General features: G+C 48.3%; 1 protein-coding gene across 8 annotated transcripts in view; it reads right to left on the minus strand.

Annotated features, from left to right (window-relative positions):
- The window catches only part of B4GALT1 (beta-1,4-galactosyltransferase 1), a 36,899-nt gene that overhangs the window by 8,424 nt on the left and 9,518 nt on the right, over nt 1-18,957 (minus strand). For all 8 annotated transcript variants that reach the window (XR_012670943.1, XM_075137140.1, XM_075137142.1 and 5 more), the window contains exons 2-4: nt 15,305-15,540; nt 7,790-7,977; nt 6,218-6,340 (exon numbers count right to left, since the gene is read on the minus strand). Coding sequence is in view for 7 of the 8 variants with exons in the window: in XM_075137140.1 (XP_074993241.1) it covers nt 6,218-6,340; nt 7,790-7,977; nt 15,305-15,540 (547 nt within the window). In the remaining variant the exon portion in view is untranslated. The remainder of the gene's footprint in view (nt 1-6,217; nt 6,341-7,789; nt 7,978-15,304; nt 15,541-18,957) is intronic.

Raw genomic sequence — 18,957 nt, forward strand, 5'->3', positions numbered from 1 at the left:
GGAATTGTGGCCACAGGTAAAGAGGTATATTCATATGCGTTTGACAGTAACGACTGGAGTATATGAAGTTGTGGTTAAGAACGTTCTTTTTAGGTAAAGGTATGGGAGCTCAACCATCAAAAGTAACACCTTGTTCCCCCTTAAGATGCATCATTAAACATTGGGGAAAATTTGGGGATAATCCTTTGAGAAAGGATAAATTAATTGAATGTTGTACTAAATGGTGGCCAATGTATAAATTAGAAGATGAGGAAAAATGGCCAGAAGTGGGAACCTTGCAATATAATACTATTTTACAATTAATGTTATGAGGTATCTTATGTAATTTGGTTTTTTTCTTTGAGAAGTGATCATGAAATTTGGAAAAAATGTAAACTTTTAGATTCAGATTCTAATGTAATGATGATGATGATGGAAAATAAGGAACCAAAAGTGAATTGCTGTTCTGCTTGTAGCATAGGAAAACGGTGTTTAAAACTAGGAGAAGAAGAGGAGGATACACAAATGTTAGTACCACCAAATAAAAATGAAACTTCTGAAACCGAAGCAAGAGGAAGCAATACTTTTAGTCCGATAGCTGGCAGGACTAGAACCCAGCAAGGGTCTGTATCGTTAGCACCCCTTCGCCAGGCAGTGGGCCCAAGGGGGGAGCCAGTATTTGTGAAAGTACCATTTACACCTTCTGATTTAATGAATTGGAAAGAGTTAGCAGGATCATATAGAGAAAATCCTGAAAAGGTGTACAGATCTTTTCGAACAATTATTGAAAATCATAATCCAGTTTGGCAGGATATTCAAATTCTTTTGAATAATTTGTTTACTTCTGAAGAAAAGAGGGTAGTATTAGAAAAAGCAAATATGGAAAATGAGAGAATAAATGCAAGAGAAGGTCCTGCTCATTTTATGCCAACTCAAGACCCAGATTGGAATCCCAACAGCAATGACGGGAAATTGATGATTAAACAGTATCAACAATTAATTTTGTATGGAGTAAAGAATGGAATATCCCACCCAAAGAATTTGGCAAAATTGACTCAAATAATTCAAGGAAAAACAGAGGACCCATCCGTCTTTTATGAACGATTATGTGAGGCAGCTAGGAAATGGACAGACTTAGATCCTGAGAGTGATGAGAATAGAGCAATATTTACTACTTTCTTTGTAGGGCAAGCTGCTCCAGATGTTCGAAAGAAATTGCAGAAAGTGGATGGGATTACAGGAGTGACTATATCACAGTTAACTGAAATTGCTTATAAGGTGTATAACAATAGGGAAGAAAAGGAAAAGAAAAATCAGGAAAAAGAAAAAATAAAAGACAGGAAACAAAAAGCTGCTATTCCAGCAGCTGCTTTTGTAAATGCCCAAGGATCAGCTGGAAGAAGAGGTAGAAGATATTTGAGAGGTAGAGGTAGAGGGTATTTGAGAGGAAAAGGTAGAGGAGGTAGAGATATGTTTAAACAATACACCCCATTAGGATTTAATCAATGTGCTGTATGTAAGAAACAAGGACACTGGAAGAGTGAGTGTCCAGAGAACAAAGAAGCAGTTGTGACTCAGTCACAGCAGATACCACCTGAAGCTGATTCACTTATGATGGGAGGAGATTCTGAATGATGGGAACCAAGGGTAGAAAATGATATTTCCCAGCTGAGCCCCTGGTTCCAGTAAAGCTGGGAGATGAAGTAGTCGATTTTTTAGTAGATACTGGAGCAAAATATTCTGTTATAAATACATGTAAAGGACCAATGAGTAAACTTAATGTATCTATTCTTGAGGTCACGGGAAAGAAGAAGATAAGGCCTTTTTTGAAACCTTTAAAACATAAAATTGGAGGAAAAACATTTATGCATGAATTTTTATATATACCGGAATGCACCATGCCTCTCTTAGGACGGAATTTATTGAATAAATTGGGAGCACAAATTAACTTTAAAAAAAGAAAAATCCAAGTTCATTTTCCTGAAGCTAATGCCTGGCAAGCCCAAGTTTATTTATTACAGACAAACACAGATGAATCTGAAGAAATTCCAGAAGAGATTAAAGATGCAGTTTACCCTTTTGTTTGGGCAACAGAGAAACCAGGAAGAGCGAAAAATGTGGAACTGGTAAAAGTTGAATTGAAAACAGGAGTTCGACTGGTAAGAAAGAAACAATATCCTATTAGTATAGAAACCAGAAAAGGTTTGGAACCAATAATAAATAATTTTCTTAAATATGGACTTAAGAGAATGTCAATCTGATTATAATGCTCCTATCCTTCTAGTGAAAAAAAAAAAAGCCACATAACCAAGGCTAGTTCAAGATCTAAGAGCAATAAACCAGTTATTGGTGGACATTCATCCAGTAGTCCCTAATCCATATACGCTGCTAACAACTGTCAATGAATCAAATGCATATTTCTCTGTTATAGATTTGAAAGATGCTTTCTTTTGTATAACTCTGGAAGAAAACAGTCAAAAGATTTTTGGTTTTGAATGGGAAGATCCGTCGACTGGAAGGAAGACTCAGCTCTGCTGGACCTTGCTGCCACAAGGGTTTAAAAATAGCCCAACCATCTTTGGAGCAGCTCTGAATAAGGAACTGGAACACTGGTCCGGTAAGGAAGATCAAATCCCCCTCCTTCAGTATGTTGATGACATCCTATTGGGAGCAGATACTATTGAGATCTGGAAAGAAAAGACTGTTAGCCTCCTAAACTTTTTGGAAATGACTGGGTATAGGGTGTCAGAGAAGAAAGCACAAATTGCAAAACAAACTATAATTTATTTCGGGTTTGAGATTTCCCAAGGACAGCGAAGATTGGGAAATGATAAAAAAAAAGCCATTTGCAGGATGGCACCCCCTCAATCCAAAAGAGAGTTGAAAGGATTTCTAGAAATGGCTGGATGGTGTCGCCTTTGGATTCCAAATTATAGTTTGATGGCAAAACCATTGTATGAGGCAACCAAAGACCCTGAAGAACAATTTTAAATCCTGCCTCTTTAATGCCAAGTGAAAAAGAGAGTGATCTTAACCATGATTGTTTACAAATCATTGAACAGATATATGCCAGCAGGCCAGATCTGAAAGATGTCCCTCTCCAAACTCCAGATGAAGAATTATTTACTGATAGCAGCTTTGCTATCATTTACTGAAGCAGCTTTGTTGCAAAAAGAGAAAGGAGGGTTGGCTATGCCGTGGTAACTTTAACTGAAGATCGAGAAATAAAAGCATTACCTCCAAATACATCCGCCCAGAAGGCAGAAATTATAACCCTGACAAAAGCCTTAAATTTGGCTAAAAGTAAAAGAGTCAAGATCTATACAGATTCTAAAGATGCTTTTGGAGTTGTGCATGCTCATGGAGCAATATGGAAGGAACGAAGACTTTTGTCTGCCAGTAGTACCCTTATAAAATATGGAACAAAGATTTTAAATTTGTTGGAAGCAGTGCAGAAACCTGAAGAAGTTACAGTGATTCATTGTAAGGCTCATCAAAAAAGGGACTCAAAAGTAATACAAGGAAATCAGAAAGCAGATGAGGCTACTAAATGTGTAGCATTAAATACTATGATTTATGTTTTAATTCCATCAAAAGAAATTCAGGTAGAATCCCTAAGTTATAGTGAGAAAGAAAATAAATTAGCTATGCTATTACATTGTAAGAAGAATGATCAAGGATGTGGATAACTTCACATGGACAATGTATAGTAACCCCTGAAATTACGAAGAAATTAATGGTCAAAACCCATGCTGAAACACATATGGGAGCAGAGGCAATGGTGGAATCAGTAAAACGATATGTGATAGGAACTAAAATGTTATTGATTGCTAAAAGTGTGAGTAATGAATGTGAAATTTGTCTTAGGAACAATCCGAAAATACAAATCCGACCCCCTCCTGGAGAGGTAAAAAGAAGCATAACTCCTGGTGAATATTGGCAAATAGATTTTTCAGAGTTACCGCGATGTAACCAATACCGGTATCTATTGGTATTGGTAGATACCTTCTCTGGATGGCCGGAAGCTTTCCCGTGTCAAACCAACAAGGCAAAAGAGGTTGTGAAACATTTGTTGAAAGAAATAATTTCAAGGTTTGGAGTCCCTTTAGGAATGTCCTCTGATAGAGGCCTACATTTTGTAGCGGAGGTTATTAAAAATGTGAAGAACCAAATATTAAAGAAACAAATTCCTAAAATACAGAAGCTCAGTGGAAATAGATTGAAGCTTTACCATTTGCCTTGTTAAGAATTAGGGTGACCCCAAGAGTTAGAGAAAAAGTAAGTTTATTTGAAATTTTGTATGGTAAACCTTATGATCCTTAATCTAACAAGAAGATCTAAACAAATGCATGTAATAGGAGAAAAATGTTACACCAGAATTAAAAAAAAAATATATCCTAAACTGTGGACATCTATACCTAAAGGACCATTGAAATTAACTTTAAGGCTTACTTGATGAGTTATCAAAGCTGTTGTTAAATTATTTGTGATATTTAAAATATTTATTGTTAGGGGGGAAAAAAAAAAACCAACAAATTAATTAAGAAATTGTAGTTTTAGGAGTAGAAGATATAAAGCCTGTTGATATTAATTATGACGATCAATAAAGCTGAATCCTAATTTCTATTGCCAAAATAAGATAGAAATTCCAAATTTAAATTAGCATAGACAATTGTTCTTATTTGCAATATTGATCATCACCTTAGTTATAATTATTTGTTGTATGATTTAATGTATGTCTTTTTGTAGACCAAATGCTTATAACTAAATGATGTGAGACTCATGATGCTCAACATCATAAGTCTCAAAGGGGGGAACTGATGTAGTAGGTACAGTATCTACTATTCCATACTGCTTGCTTCTGTAATTTTACTGTTTGCTTCTGTAATTCTGAACAATGAAGACTTGTTGCTTAGAAGTCAGGTAACTAGCAGGTGTTGTGTTTGCAGGTGTGTAGAATTGTAACTAGTCTAAATTGTGTATCCTGGAAGCATCATTAGGCTCTAGTGAAGAATAACCTTGGAAACTATAAACAAACGTGGTCCAAGCATGGCTCAGGGACAAATTGCGACCCTATAAGGTAAAGAGGAAATAAGTTCATGAAGAGTTCACTACCTTAACGACCACCAGAGACCACCCGAGACCCTCAAGAAGACCCTAAAGGCTTTAGTGTGCATGTGTTTAAAATGGTGTAATATTATAATTAGTTCTCGGAAATGTAATGAATATGCAAAAGAGAAATTTAAAATATGTATGAGAAGCATGGATATAAACAGAAAGGTGACTAGACCAGGTGTGCTTGATTTGTGGCAAGTCCACCGAGCACCCAGGCCTGAATAAAACAATCTCTCTCCTGAGCGTGTGGAATTGGTTACTTGCACGCCGGGCACGAATCCGCTTTTCAGACAACAGAAGTGCTGAACCTCAGGAAGGTACAAGCACTTTTAGAAGACCCTTCCTGAAGCCAAGAAGAGCTGAGAAAGCCCAGAGAAAAGACCACACAAGTGATTTTGCCATCGAGAAACGTGAAGAGGGCTTCCCAAATCCGTGCTCCCCATGGCCATCTCTCACAGTGACCGCCCTGGGGATGCGAAGCCGTAAGCACAACCTCATGTCCACTCTCTGCCCCAGTCTTCAGGCAGGGGTAGTCCCAGCCTGCCCTGTGCAAACACCTTCCTCCTCTCCTGCAGTTCTGAGCCTTGCTCGGCTTCCTTCCGGGCAGGAAGCGACGGCTCACGGCGTTATTTAGAGACGCCTGCAGCCTGACAAATGAAGCTCTCCTGGGAACAAAGGGATCCGCTACCAGGCTGCAGACCCAGGCAAGCCTTGGGCTGCGTTGGGCTAGGTGGTTCAAGGTCTTCTCCGCCCCACCGCGTGCCCCAAATCCCCTTCCTTCGGCCAGCGCTGGGAGACTCAGAAGCGTGCTGCTCCAACCCGCGCACTGGCGTGGATGCTTGCAAGGCTGCGCGGCGAACGAGCAATGCGTGTGTGTAGCAGGGGTGGGATTTTTCCAGCCGGACCCGCTCCCCAGCACACCTTGGGAGCTGCGAAATGGGGTGCCAGCACCCAGCAGGAACACACTTTCGCTGAGCCAGCAGGTTGCCCACGCGCCACCTCCATCCCCCACCCAGAGGGGAGCCTCCCCCACCCTGTGCCCACCACACCCGGCGAGAGCAGCAGGTCTGTGCTCATCCCCACCCTGGAGGCACTCTGGGTGCCAAGGGGGGTATTTATTTACCTGTTATAAATGTCATCATCTTCGCCACCCCAGCCCCAGTAATTGTTTGGGAACCCGTTGATCTTTGTGAACTGCTCTTTGCTCAAGGCAGACACGCCTCCGAAATACTGATTGTAAGGCAACCTGGAAGCAGGGAGAAAAGGCCATTAGAGGAGGAGAGGTGCTAGCCAAGGAGCAGCCTGCCCACCCAAAAAGGGCTTGCTGCTGCCCTCCACCCCAGCCCACAGCGAGCCAGCAGCCACCGCAAGGCGCCTCCCTGCAGCAGGGAGCAGCAGTATTTCGGTGCCCTGGGCTCGGCCGAGGCAAAGGGAGCTGGTGGGCTCAGTCCCAAATACAGCTGGGACGTATTTTGCAACTGGCAACAGCTGCAGCCTTTCACTAAGAAGTACACTGTCCTCAAAGCACAGTGGGATGCACATCACCTCGCCAGAGGAGAGATGGGTGACATGCACGCCCCAGGAGTGGCCAGAGCTCAACGAGGCGTCGAAGGCGCTGCAGAGCCTTCTCTTCCTGCAGCTCCACCGCTCCTCTCCATGCTCCCCAGTGCCCCAAAGGAAAGCTCGCAGCCCAAAACTGAGCCAGCAGCGAGACCTTGCACGCACAAAACCAACCAGCTCTCGCTCGAAACGAGGGACGATTCACCAGGGGATTGGGGACAGAGGAAATTCAGACCCACAGCACCAGGAGAGGGCCCACACAGGGATCACCAGAACCTACTGCAGACCTTGTCTCTGCTTCAGCGAGCAGAAGCAGCCCCTGGGGCCTGCATTTCTGCTCTAAGCTTCACCTAGCTGCAAGAAAAAAACACGGCTCGTGCGGTGCCAGTGACAGTCCTGCTCCGAGCAGGGCTTGGGTCTGGTGTGGAGATGTGCAGGGGTCCTGCCACCAACCCCTCTGCTGTATCTTTAGCGCTACTGGCAACCATGGGGTCACGACCGGTTTTCACTTTATAGACAAGCTTTTAAACTCCCCCTTGGGGATTTGGTATAGGGCAAGAAAAAAAAAAAAAAGGAAAAGCATTTTTGTTTGCAGCAGCTTGCTGAACCCAAATGTATGTTGAAAGGCATTTCGTTTTGTATTGCTCTCAGATACCAGGGTAGGTCCCTCAGTGGCCTGAAATCGAACAACCAAAAATATTTCATTTTGCTCTTAAAATAGCATCTGATGCAGTCTTTTTAAAGCTGCACATAATTCTCACTGTGTGAGAGTGTCTCACTTTTCAGACTGGGTGGAAACACTAGCTGTCTTCCAGCTTCCAGCCTGAAACACAAGAAGGGATAGGCGGGCATCTGCAAAACGACGGGCTCTTAGTTTTTCCTCACCCTACGTTTCACTTTCCAGAAGCTGTGAATTTTAATAAACTGCTTAGCTGCGTTCCTCCCCCTTCCTCCCCTCCAGCCGATCCCGCTCGCAGCCACCCGCTCCCTGCAGGGACGCGCACGCCAAGACAGGCTTTTGCCAGAGACATTTTCCCAGGCTTTCAATGGTGGGTGGGGATGTGTAACGCTGCGGCTGGCCTGCTAGGCTAACGGCGGTATTAGGAACAAAATGCCCCTCCAAAAGGCGTCTCACCGAAATCCGAATTTATCCATGGATACAGAGAGGTGCCGTGGCTGGCTGTAACATTTGTATGTGTTCCTGTCATCCATTGGGATGAGGTCTACGTCACTAAACACAAAGCAATCATAGTCATACTCTTTCAAAGCCTCTGCGAATCCTATATTCAGCAGTTTAGCACGGTTAAATTCTTCTTCTCCATCCTAATTTAAAAACAAATAAAAACAGTTAAGTGACTTAAATTTAACAGTTGACATCAGCAGTTTCTTACCTGTCGCTGTACGCTGATGTCGCCACAGTGGGTTGGCGTGCCTGTGATGGACTGAGCTCGTGCCTGAGCACTCCCCCCGCAGCACCCACGGGATGACCGCAGCAAGCCCCCCCCGGAATGCCGCCCGCGGGACAACGGCATCAGAGCCAGCTGCAAACCGCGGGGGCAGCCGAAATGGCTGAGGAAAGGCTGGACCCGGCTCAGCTCCCCTCCCAGAGGGCAGGTTTGATGCTGAGCGGTCCCCCTGTCCCACCCCACACACAGGCATTTCAGGATTGAATTTTGTGATAAACTTATTGGACCGCCGGGGCAAGCAGCTGGGGCTTCCCGGAGCAGCGGAGAAAAACAAAGACAGATGAGCTCCTCTGGGAGAAGAGACCCTTGCTACAGACAGAAACCTTGGCAGTGCTTTAGCTTACAGCTAGGACAAGGACTACGGACCAAAACCTTTCTGTGGCCAGGATTTTGGCACCCTCTTCCTAAGCTCTGCCACAAGACGCCGCGGGACTGTGGCGTGGCCTCTGCTCAGCAGCGCGCGTGAGCACGCACCAGACCCAATTTGCAAAGCACGGGGTGGCACCAGGAGCTAAGGTCTGACGCTCTGCCGCTCGCTCCTGCTCCCGTGCCAAGCCCTGGGCAGTCATGCACGCACGGCAGCAGGACAGTCCCGGGGCCCTGGGAAGAGCGCTGCTGGTTCGGCACGTGGCAGTGACACACAGCCTTGTTCACTGGATGGCAGGCCGGTGCGAGCTGCTTCCTGCAAGGGCCACGGCTCGCGCACCAGACGCCGCTGTCTGCTGCGCTGCACGGCTCCTTTGCTGCTCCTCTGCTAGCCGGAGCACGGCGTGACCCACCATCCGTCCCGGTGGCCTCGCCGGGAAAAACGAAACGAGGAGGGCTGTCACCATGATGGGAAGGACCTGAAAAGAGCTGACACCGCAGCAGGGCACGTTTATCCCAGGGCAGGCACAGTTAACGAAGGGACCTGCAGAAAGCAGGGCAGGAAACTCTCTGCTCTCCCCGAGCAATGAGGTGCCCGAGGAGAAATCAGTTTGGCCTCTCTCAGGCAGAAACGTTTCAAAAGCACATGTGGCTTTGAGCACAAGTACAGGCTCGCAAATTGCTCGAGTACTTTCGAAAAACAACAGTATCATACCCACAAACGCGAGAATACCAGTGGTTTGAGAGTAAGGATTTCCAGTCTAGGACCCAACTTTGCAGCAGCAGCTTCAAACCCAAATCCTGTGCAAGGGGAACAGAGCAGGCAGAAGGGAACTCACAGGGCATCGCTGAAGGAGGCTGAAGTTTTTTACCAGCCTTGAAACCAAGACTGCCAAATCCTTTGTCTTCTACCACATCCCACCTTTCTCCCTCCATACTCTCGGAGCAGTGTCGAGCCAAAGGACTCCCCTGCCGTGCAAGCCATACCCCCACCCTGCGGTACCCACACCCGGTGTGGGACACGAATCAAGGACGGATAAAACATTGTGCCCAAGGAGCAGCAGCTTAAAACATCACCTCCTCCCAAATGGCTTTGCCTCGTTAATAAATAATCAGTTTGGAAACTGTTTAATCCAGTCTGGTTAATGGACCTACGGCTGGAGAGCCAATGCAGGTTCTTGAAACAGCCACAAGTATCTTTCAAATGAAGGTTTTAACATGCAAGTGTCAAAACAAGGTTTTCAAAAGCATTCATCACTTGCCTCGGGCGTAAATGACTTCACAGGGAGGAGTGAGCTTTTGTGGAGGAGGATCTGAGCAAATTCTCAGCATCCTCACCCGAAACAAAAGGGTTCACGCAATAACTAAGGTGGTGGGAAGATGACACCATCATGCACAAGCAAGAGCAGTGAAAACTTGAGTGCAGAAAATGAAGGCAAGTCGAACAAAGAGGCTGGGGAGAGGGAGCGGCTGAGGCTGTGGGATCAGAGGGTCTTCTTCCCCCGGAGAAGGGGGCTGCCCAGTCCCAGCTGCCAAGTGCTCCTCAGGTCCCACAGCACCAAACCCGGCCATGGCTCCATAGTCCCGAAGGGGACTTTTCCCGCTGCTGGTGCAAAGTGCAGTGTGCTCACACCTCAAAGCACCTGCTGGGTCCAGTCTAGGAGAGTGTCCTCATTTCACACCCTGTGGCTGCTCTTTTCATAATGAAAGTTCAAGGCAAAGGGCACTTCACACCGATTTTGTTACCAGCAGAGGCTCAGCTGTAATTAATCCATGCCTTCAGGTAGTCTCTAACTCCTCTGGGTGACACTTAGGGACTAACAATGCTACGAGGAGCCGCATTTTAATCCTCTCCCCGAAAAACCCCAAAGCACAGCGCAGTGACCTGACCAAGAGCATGCGGGACCCCTCCTGGTGCCTCACCCACCGGACTCCGGCAGAGCCCACGCCGGGGCCCTACGCGTGGAGAGGGACCAGACACATGGCAAACATCTGACACGGGCGCTGCCGCTCTCCTTCCACACAGCGTCACACTATGGGATCCACAAGGCTTGGGGGGAGCAGAAATCACAACCAAAAAAGAAAACAAAAACCCCTCTCCAAGGCATTTTTTAGTAACTTTTCAGTGAGCAGGTAGCTCATGCAGCAAACCTTGCAATGCTGTTATCAATTGCGACTCCTTTGAGGGCAGGAGGCTGATTTTCTGTCCCAGGAGGTATGCAGGGCTTTACAGCGTGTATCGGAGCAAAAAAAGACTGATAAGAGGTTTTGCTTTTTGCAGAAAGCTCTGTTTCTTTACCTAAGGCCATGTGGAAGCACTGGCATACTTGCATATCTGAGATTCAAATCTCTCAAAACTCAGAAACGTGCTGCAGGCTTCCATCTTTGACTGATTCCCAACTTTTTGAAAGGAAAAAAAAAAAAGCAGAGTTGGGAAATCTCCTTTCTATGCTGCTGTCCCTTCCAGGTCAGCGCAGGGCACAGTACCACAGGCGACCCTCGAGACAGCAGATAAAGCAGAACTGAAGAAACCTCCAGCACTCGCCTCTGCTTGGCAGCTCCTCATCCCATGGAGGCTCCCTGTTATTTGCCACAAGGAATGGATCAGTTAGGACTTGCTTGGACAGAGGAGCATCATCCTGAAGAGTTAGGTGGCGCACAGGGGACTGCTGCTTTGACAATGGAACCAAGCTCTAGACGTAGCCTCCACGCTTATTTTCCAGGCTTTCAACCAGAAAAGATGTAGTCCAAGCACGTTTTTGCTATTTTTTTTTTCCTGACAGTTTTTTCCCTATGTTCTCTTGTCCTGAAACTTAACCCATGTCTTGAGTTCAGTGCTGGTGCCCAGCACCTGTTTCTGGCTCCTGATTTTACTTTCTATGTCTCTACCAGCACATCCAAGTCCATCTCCATTCCCTGGTCCACGAGAGACTGGCTGAAGGGGGACAACCTGCTGCCTCAGTCGTGCAGGGTCTGATGCAGACTCCTTCTCACACCTGGAGACAAACAGCTCGAGCAAAAGAACACCCAGGCTTTTTTACTTCCCATTCCTTATCTTTGCTGAATCTGATTTGCTCAGCCAGACCTACCAAAGGATGCTACCTTTTTTTAGTGCCAAACAGATAAAATTGAGGGTTTTGGAACTGTCATTCATGCTAAAGGGCTTGCAAACCAGTAAGAAACCGTCTGTCCCAATTTTGTCCTGCCTTCCACTTCCATGCAGGAGGCAGCTCTCTGATTCCTCCTGCAGACAGCACAGCAGTGCAGAGGACTTGTGGCTGCATCTCTGTGACCTGGATCCTAAAATTGCCGGGTCTCACGGAAGTAATGGCAAGGATACGTGTTTCTGGCCAGCTAGGAGAGCCATCACCTCCAATGGGAGGTTGCTAGCTAAGTTAGGGATCCCCCAAGACAGCCTGAACCACACGCACAATGTTCATGTGAAAGTCCACATTCCAGTGGACTTAAGCGGGTAGGAACAGATTTCCAGGGCCATACAGAGACACCAGGAGACACTTCGCTGTTTCTCTGTCAGAGGGTGTTTTGAGGTCTCAGCACCATTACATCGGGCACCAGGAGAGAGCAGCCACAGGAGAAACTTGCCTCCCCCAACACTGCGAGGGTGAGCAGCAGCCGAGCACAATTCCCTCCTTTGCCCACGCACCTGGGGGGTCCTGATACCCCCTGCAAAATAACATGAGTAAATGCGACTCCCCAACCACTCTGCACTCACACACACACATGCACGCTCTGGAAAATTGCTAGCGAAGACATTGCAGGTAACGCCAGGGGCCAGTGGAAAACCGGAATTTGCTAAGTCTCGCCTCTCCCAAACTTCACTCTGGCTGCATGGGCATTTGCACAGGCTGAACTGCAGCGAGAAAACTCACTTCTAGACCTGAGCGCCCAGGTGGCAATGGCTGAAAGTGCCGGAGAGCACGTGGGTAACGGTGGGAGCGAGCGGGACTGAGGGAGATGCCACAAATTTGCCTCTGCCTTCTCATTTGATGAAGTCGAGCTTCAGCCACATGTCCTCATCTCAGATTTATCTGAAAGACCCTACAACTGCTATGCCCTGTGTCAGGTTTGGGTTTTGCTGAGGGTAGGGTGCAGAGGGTGAAGCATAATATATATTTTCCACTGGCTCCTGTTACACACCGGACGTTTTACAAACATCATCCCCCTGACTTCAGCCAAGTCCTACTCTGAGGCATTCAGGCACGCAAGAACAGCATGGTGGAGACACAACGGACTCGTGACGGAAACGCATTGCGCTGAAAGGAAGAAGTTTGACATTACCAGTGCAGCAGTAGCAGGGCTCAGCGCTCCTCTTTCTTTCTATGAGATGCAGAGCACAGAAGAGCACGTAGGCAGCGTGTAAGAACCAGATCACACAGTAATTCTCCTTGCTTCAGTGATTGCTTTGCTATAGACAGGATTAACAAGTAAAGGTAATATTTCCCCACTAGAAGGAAAAATAAAATAAAAAAAAAAAAGAGGGCAAATGCAAAGGGAAGGACAGACAAGAAAAAGAGAAAAGCAATTGTCAAGACAGCAGAGAAATAAGACTGTTTTCCTACTGTACTTCTGGCAGAATTAATACATTTTCTGCAACTCCCTCTGTTCAAAGTTCCCACTCATCCTTGAGAGATGCAGTGGGTTTACTACCACTAACCACCCTGCCTCTTCCAGACACAGCTTGTCAGAGGCACGCAGAAGGAGCATGTTTATTTTACAAATCAAGTAGTCTTACTTGCTAACCTACATCTGACTGCTGGATGTGTCCTGGACATATATACCCTGTGTACTGAATGTCAGTCCCACTCCAACTTTGCTCAAGGGATGCATCTGAAAAAAACCATTTGCTTCAATAATTTTTGTGAGGGTTAACTTTAGAGCACACAGACAGCTCCACAGCACGGGAGGACAGGACCAGAGAAGAGGAGGAGCCAGCAATGCAGGGCAATGCAAGCCAGCATGCACCATCGCAGCAGCAGCGAGAATTCCAACCAGGCTTTGGACACTGTCTGCCTTTACAGACGTCGGCGCAGCTCCATGTGATCGGGCCCCTCACTTTCCTTACCCTCGAACAGCACTGATGGGGAAACACCAGCCCCAGCTGCACCGCCGGCTCTTTGCGATGGAGATGGCCGCTCACCCACAAGCGGTGCCCCCGGACCGTGGGCAGGCAGCTCTCCCCGGGCCTCCGCAGAGCCGGCCGGTGAGCTACTCCTAGCCGGGAAAGCAGCAGCCCCCACCACAGCATCACTGCTAGATCGCACCCTCGCTTCTGAGCCACACTCAGAAAAGGGAGGCATGCTGCTCTGCCGCCTCCACCCACCGGCACCCCAGTGACCGCTGGGGACCGTGGCTCAAGCAACCTCGTGGCACCAGTAACTTGCACAGACAAACGCTGCACGTGCAAGGAAACGCAGCCTGAAGGGCAAAGGGCTGGGGCTGGTCCCGCGCTGCTGGACCGCAGCAGCACCAGCTGCTCTTTGCATTACACAGGAAGGGTCTCCTTACAGGGCTTAATTTTAGGGCACAGTGTGCCAGTCCGCATGCTGCAGAAACGCCTTGTGCCCTCAGCAAAGCGGCTGCCAGGCCACAAGCACAGTCGGCCGCAGACACCGGAGCATCTTGGCAGCTGTGCTTGGGAGCTACTGCTAATTCCCCACAAATCACTTTTGCCCAGTTCTCTGGCACCCTGGAAATGAGCAAAGTAAGATAAATAGTAGTAACGGAGTATTGGTTTTCTCTCTAGAAAAGGTCTCCCTTTACTTTCAATTCTGTGAGGAAATTTATCGCTCGGCTGACCATTTTGGATATTCATGGTGTGTGATATGCCCAAACACATCAGCTAATCCGCAAATTTAAGGAGTTACATTTAAAGAAGCATGTTATTTAATCTCGTTTTTTACAGACCTGAGAAAACAGGATATAAATACATATCCAAGAGAGAAACTGCACTGTGAGATTGTCCAGCCGGCAGTCTCTGCTGCAGAAGGGGCTCTCAGAACTGCACCCACCCTTTCACTCTGCAGCCCATGCAAATGCCTACACATTTTAAGCTTTTCCAAGTGTGAAGAACATCCACTTATTTAACCACCACTATGGTATAAACTAAGACAGCTTGTTTGCAGTGAAACATGCCTTTTTTTTTTTTTTAAAGACGGGTCTAAGGCTATCAGATATCGAGGGGAAAAAAAAAGAAAAAAACCCTGTCGCTGCTTTTCTTTTCTGTTCTATTCACCTGAAGACAATCACTCACCTGCTCCACTGCCACAGCTTTGCTTTCTCCATCCTGACACTTTGTGCTCTATTACTAACATGAGCAGAAGTTGCTCGAGAAAGTAAGTGAGCTTTATGGCACACCCAATGGCTTTATGGCACACCCAATGCCAGATTAGGCATTAATGCTACCTTGTCACCTTAAAGATCTCTGTATGCAATTCCTGCAGCAGTTGGGAAAAAGGAACATTTGGAAAGAGAAATTAGATTGGGTTGTGCTATCAGGGATTTTTTCCTTCCTCACCAAGTGGTTTCTTTAAGCAGCTCTTTAGAGTCAATCATGCTTGACCAGAGGAGAGGACCCCAGGTTTTCCACCAAAATCATCAAAGTAAAATTGCTCATGTTGATTTGCACTTTTTTTTTGGTGTTACAGCCTTTTTTTTTTTTTCTTTTCCTTTTTTTTAAGCAACCTTATCCCTGCCTGCCAGCTCACTGCCATTCAGGATAAAGCACCCACTCCTCTCTTTTAGGGGGCACAGGCACTGTTATGAGAGCGTTATAAAGCCCTGTGTCTTTAGCATCTTACCTGGTTGATAACATATACTCCATAATCTAGTTGCTGCCTTTGGAGAATTGGGTGCAGGTAATACAGCCAATACTTCAGGTGCTCCTCTCGGTTCCTGAACGGTATGATTATTGCTACTTTCTGAAGTGCTATACAGTCCTTCGGAGCAAAACGACCTCCTGCTTTGACCTCTGGGTTTATTCTCGCCACTTCGTCCAGGTTCACAGGCTGGGAAAACTCCACACGTAGCGCACCAACTGGAAGAGAGGCACAGCACAAAGCGAGTTAGCACACACAATCTATTTCTCTCACCACATGTTTACACATGTTTGTTTCTTGGTTTGTTTTGTTTTTTAAAAACAGAGGTTTGGATCCAAACAAAATCCCAGCGGTGCATGGAGGTGTTGAAGCTTGGACCAGCTGTACCTGAAGCAACCGCACACCATTCAGAGCAAACCTGCAAACGCTGTAGCCTCTTGGTATCAGACCCCAACCAAGTCGCTGATGCCCAACGAGTCTTGAAAATCCTCCCATCTGTGTGGCAAACCAACAGCTGCACTCCCAGTGGCACGTGTGCCACAAAGCCGAGAGAAGAGCATTGCCCTCTGTGCTCCCACCCATCTCACACAGCGTGAGAGTCGAGCGCTTCAAAAATAGTCCTGCTCTCCTACCGACGTAATTACTTACGCCAAGGCTAGCCACATGCAAAGTGAACAAAACCCCCTTTCTTGTTTTTTTTTCTTACAGATACTTTCAGTGTTCTGTAGGCATGCCATTATTTATTAAAAGTCCTGTATTAGAATTGCTAAAAACACATATCCAGATTTGCATGCAGGTTGGCAATTCCTGCACATGGTTTCAACAGCGGCAGGTTTTGAAACCACCAAAATAATCTGTGCCAAAACTGTAAAACTGAGAAGCCCCCCTGGCACTACAGAGAGGACGGCAGCCTCTGAGCTGCTCAAGGCCGAGCTCTGAGAGAAAGGGCAGTGGCAGCCCCGGGCACTGATACAGCCGATGAGACCTGCTTTACAAGATTTTGACTCATGCGCCTGCACGAGTGCTCTTTGCTTGCCAGGGCTTCTCTGCTCTGCCACGCTGGCTCCAAAGCGGTCCCTCCCATACAGCTGTACGTGGGTCTGGGGCTAAACACGGCATCGCTGACCACAGCCCTTTTGTGGATGCCCTCTCTTAACATCCAGGCTGGCCTTTCTGCAGTATTTGTTTCCAGCTGCTCCAGACCTGATGAACAGACTTGCTGCAAAATCCTAATGAGCGCAGTAGCTGCCCACAGAAGGACCCCTCTTGCTGCAATGTCCTGCTCCCAGCAATGGTGAGCTAATAAATTGGGCTTTGCGCCCCTGCTCAGCTCCCACTAAAACCTCTGCAGGTGGGGATGCTGAGGCCCCCGCACATAAAGCAGAAGGTCTTCACCATAAACACTAGGCTGAGGATCACTCCTTAAAGACTTGGCTGCTCTAGCCTCCCCCTCTCCTCCACCTGGATGTGAACACACACACGTGCATGCACGCACGCACTTGCACACACGTCTTAGAGCTACCGCCTCCTCTTTGCATTTGCTGAAGAGACCCCCAGGCCCCTCCAAGGGCATGCACAGGGTGCACGCTTCTGCGTGGACATGCCAGTGGTGGGTACGCTGCGCTTATGGAGCCCCTTGAGAACGGGGCGCAAGTGATTTTTAGAGCTCTAAAAGACAGTGGCCATCACAGTCAACCTTGTGCATACCCCAACATGTGATACTGAAAAAGCAGAAATAATGCTCCAGGCTCACAGCTCATTCCCTGGTTATTTATCTGGAAGAAGCTCCTTTAGTTCGGTTGTGCTACCCCACAAACCTGTGCTCACTCAGGCTGGAGATGGCAAGGAGGAGACCAGCCAAACAGGCAAAGTGCTCGGTGTACCCCCAGAGGCAGCAAGGAAGCTTTGCTGCCTGATTCACTGCCTGCTCAGCGGAGGCAAGACCTTGCAGAAACCGGTATCACGGGCAGGATGCAAAGGGATCTCCCGATCTCTGCATTTTGCACAGCTTAAATTTTGCAAGTTTGCACGTTTCCCTCTCACACAAGGAGAAGGCAGCGATTTCTCAGAGCCCAGGCACTGGGATCAGTCTGCCCATGCTCTCACTCCCGCAGCTCCCAGCTGCACCCCCAACGTGCCCGCCCGGTTCCCCACCCTCTCTGCCCCACGGTGCAAGCCGGGTCCTGCAGATGCCTGCCCTGTGGCTGCACGGCTGGGGCCAAAGCCTCTTTGGCTGGCTTGCAGGGAGAGCTGGAAGGGCACTCTGCAGCGGGAGGAAAAGGCAAGAATGGGAGGAACTGGGGCAGGAAGCAACATGCAGCGGCACAACCGGGACGGGGGCTCAGCGGTGGCAGGATCAGGCCAGGCACAGCCACCTCCACGCTGGTGGGACAGGCAGGGGGCAGGAACCAGAGCAGCGAGGCCAGCGGGGGCGGGAGGGGGAGAAAGCGCATCGTTTCCTCCGAATTTGGTTATCGCTTCCCCGCCGTGGTGGCGAGCTCTCTCCCAGAACGGCCTCTGGCCTCGACCCACCTCCACTGCTCATCCCTGCCCACCCCTCTGCCCATCCTTCAGCGTCACCTCCGCCAGGAGACCGGCACTCACAGTTAGGACGATGCTACACTTTTGCGCATTTAAAACAGCAAAAGGCGTTGCACTGGGCATGGTTCACCTAACCGGTCATGCCCAGCAAACGGGATTCCGTTGGGCATCTGTACCCAGCGTATTTTCGTTATTTTCCGGCCTTGCTCGCACCCGGCCGCCAGCAGCGGGACCGACCTGGCGGGACGCTGCAGGAAGCCGTGGGGCGGAAGCAGCACATCCCTTCGTGAGGCCCTGCCAGCCGGCCCGCTCCCAGGCGCCGGGCGGCTGCCGTCCCACCGAGCAAGCCCCTTCCTGCCGGGACAGGCTGCGCTCTCTGCTCCCAGTTGCTGCGCCCTCTGCTCCCAGTTGCTGCGCCCTCTGCTCCCAGTTGCTGCGCCCTCTGCTCCCAGTTGCTGCGCCCTCTGCTCCCAGTTGCTGCGCTCTCTGCTCCCAGTTGCTGCGCCCTCTGCTCCCAGTTGCTGCGCCCTCTGCTCCCAGTTGCTGCTCCTGAGAAACAACTGCGAGTCCCATCAGCCCAGGGGATGCTTTCTGGTTTAACGAACAAAGGCTCTTTTAATGTCTCGCACTCACTCGCGTAGTGTAAGGGGGGAGGAAACGAAAGTTTGCCATTTAGGCGACTTTACCGGGGAAATCTCCCGCTGGCAGCTCGTCAGCTCCAGCTGGGCAAGGACAGCCACAAGCACCTGGACACTGCAAGCAGGGTTTTTTGCAGGCTAGCACCTGCCAGCCCCCCAGGCCAAACGTGGACCTATCATCCCGCCAGCCCTTGCTCTTGTTTGCCTTCAGGAGGCTGGAACATCAGCAAGAAAAAGATGGGAGAGGAAAACACATTCACGATAAAAACCAGCTGCAGAAGACAGAGATTTAACAGCTTCAGAGTTTTGAAGGACACTGATGAGAAATGACCTGTACCGCCCCAAACCTCCAGTTAATCAAATCAGTTTTAAAGGCAGCACACCTTCTTGCAAAAGCTGCCCCGAGGGATGCAGCCAACCTGCAGGTCAGTGAGGAGACCCCAGGCACCGGCGCCG

This window comes from Calonectris borealis, chromosome Z (genome assembly GCF_964195595.1).
Source record: "Calonectris borealis chromosome Z, bCalBor7.hap1.2, whole genome shotgun sequence".
Lineage (NCBI taxonomy): Eukaryota > Metazoa > Chordata > Aves > Procellariiformes > Procellariidae > Calonectris > Calonectris borealis.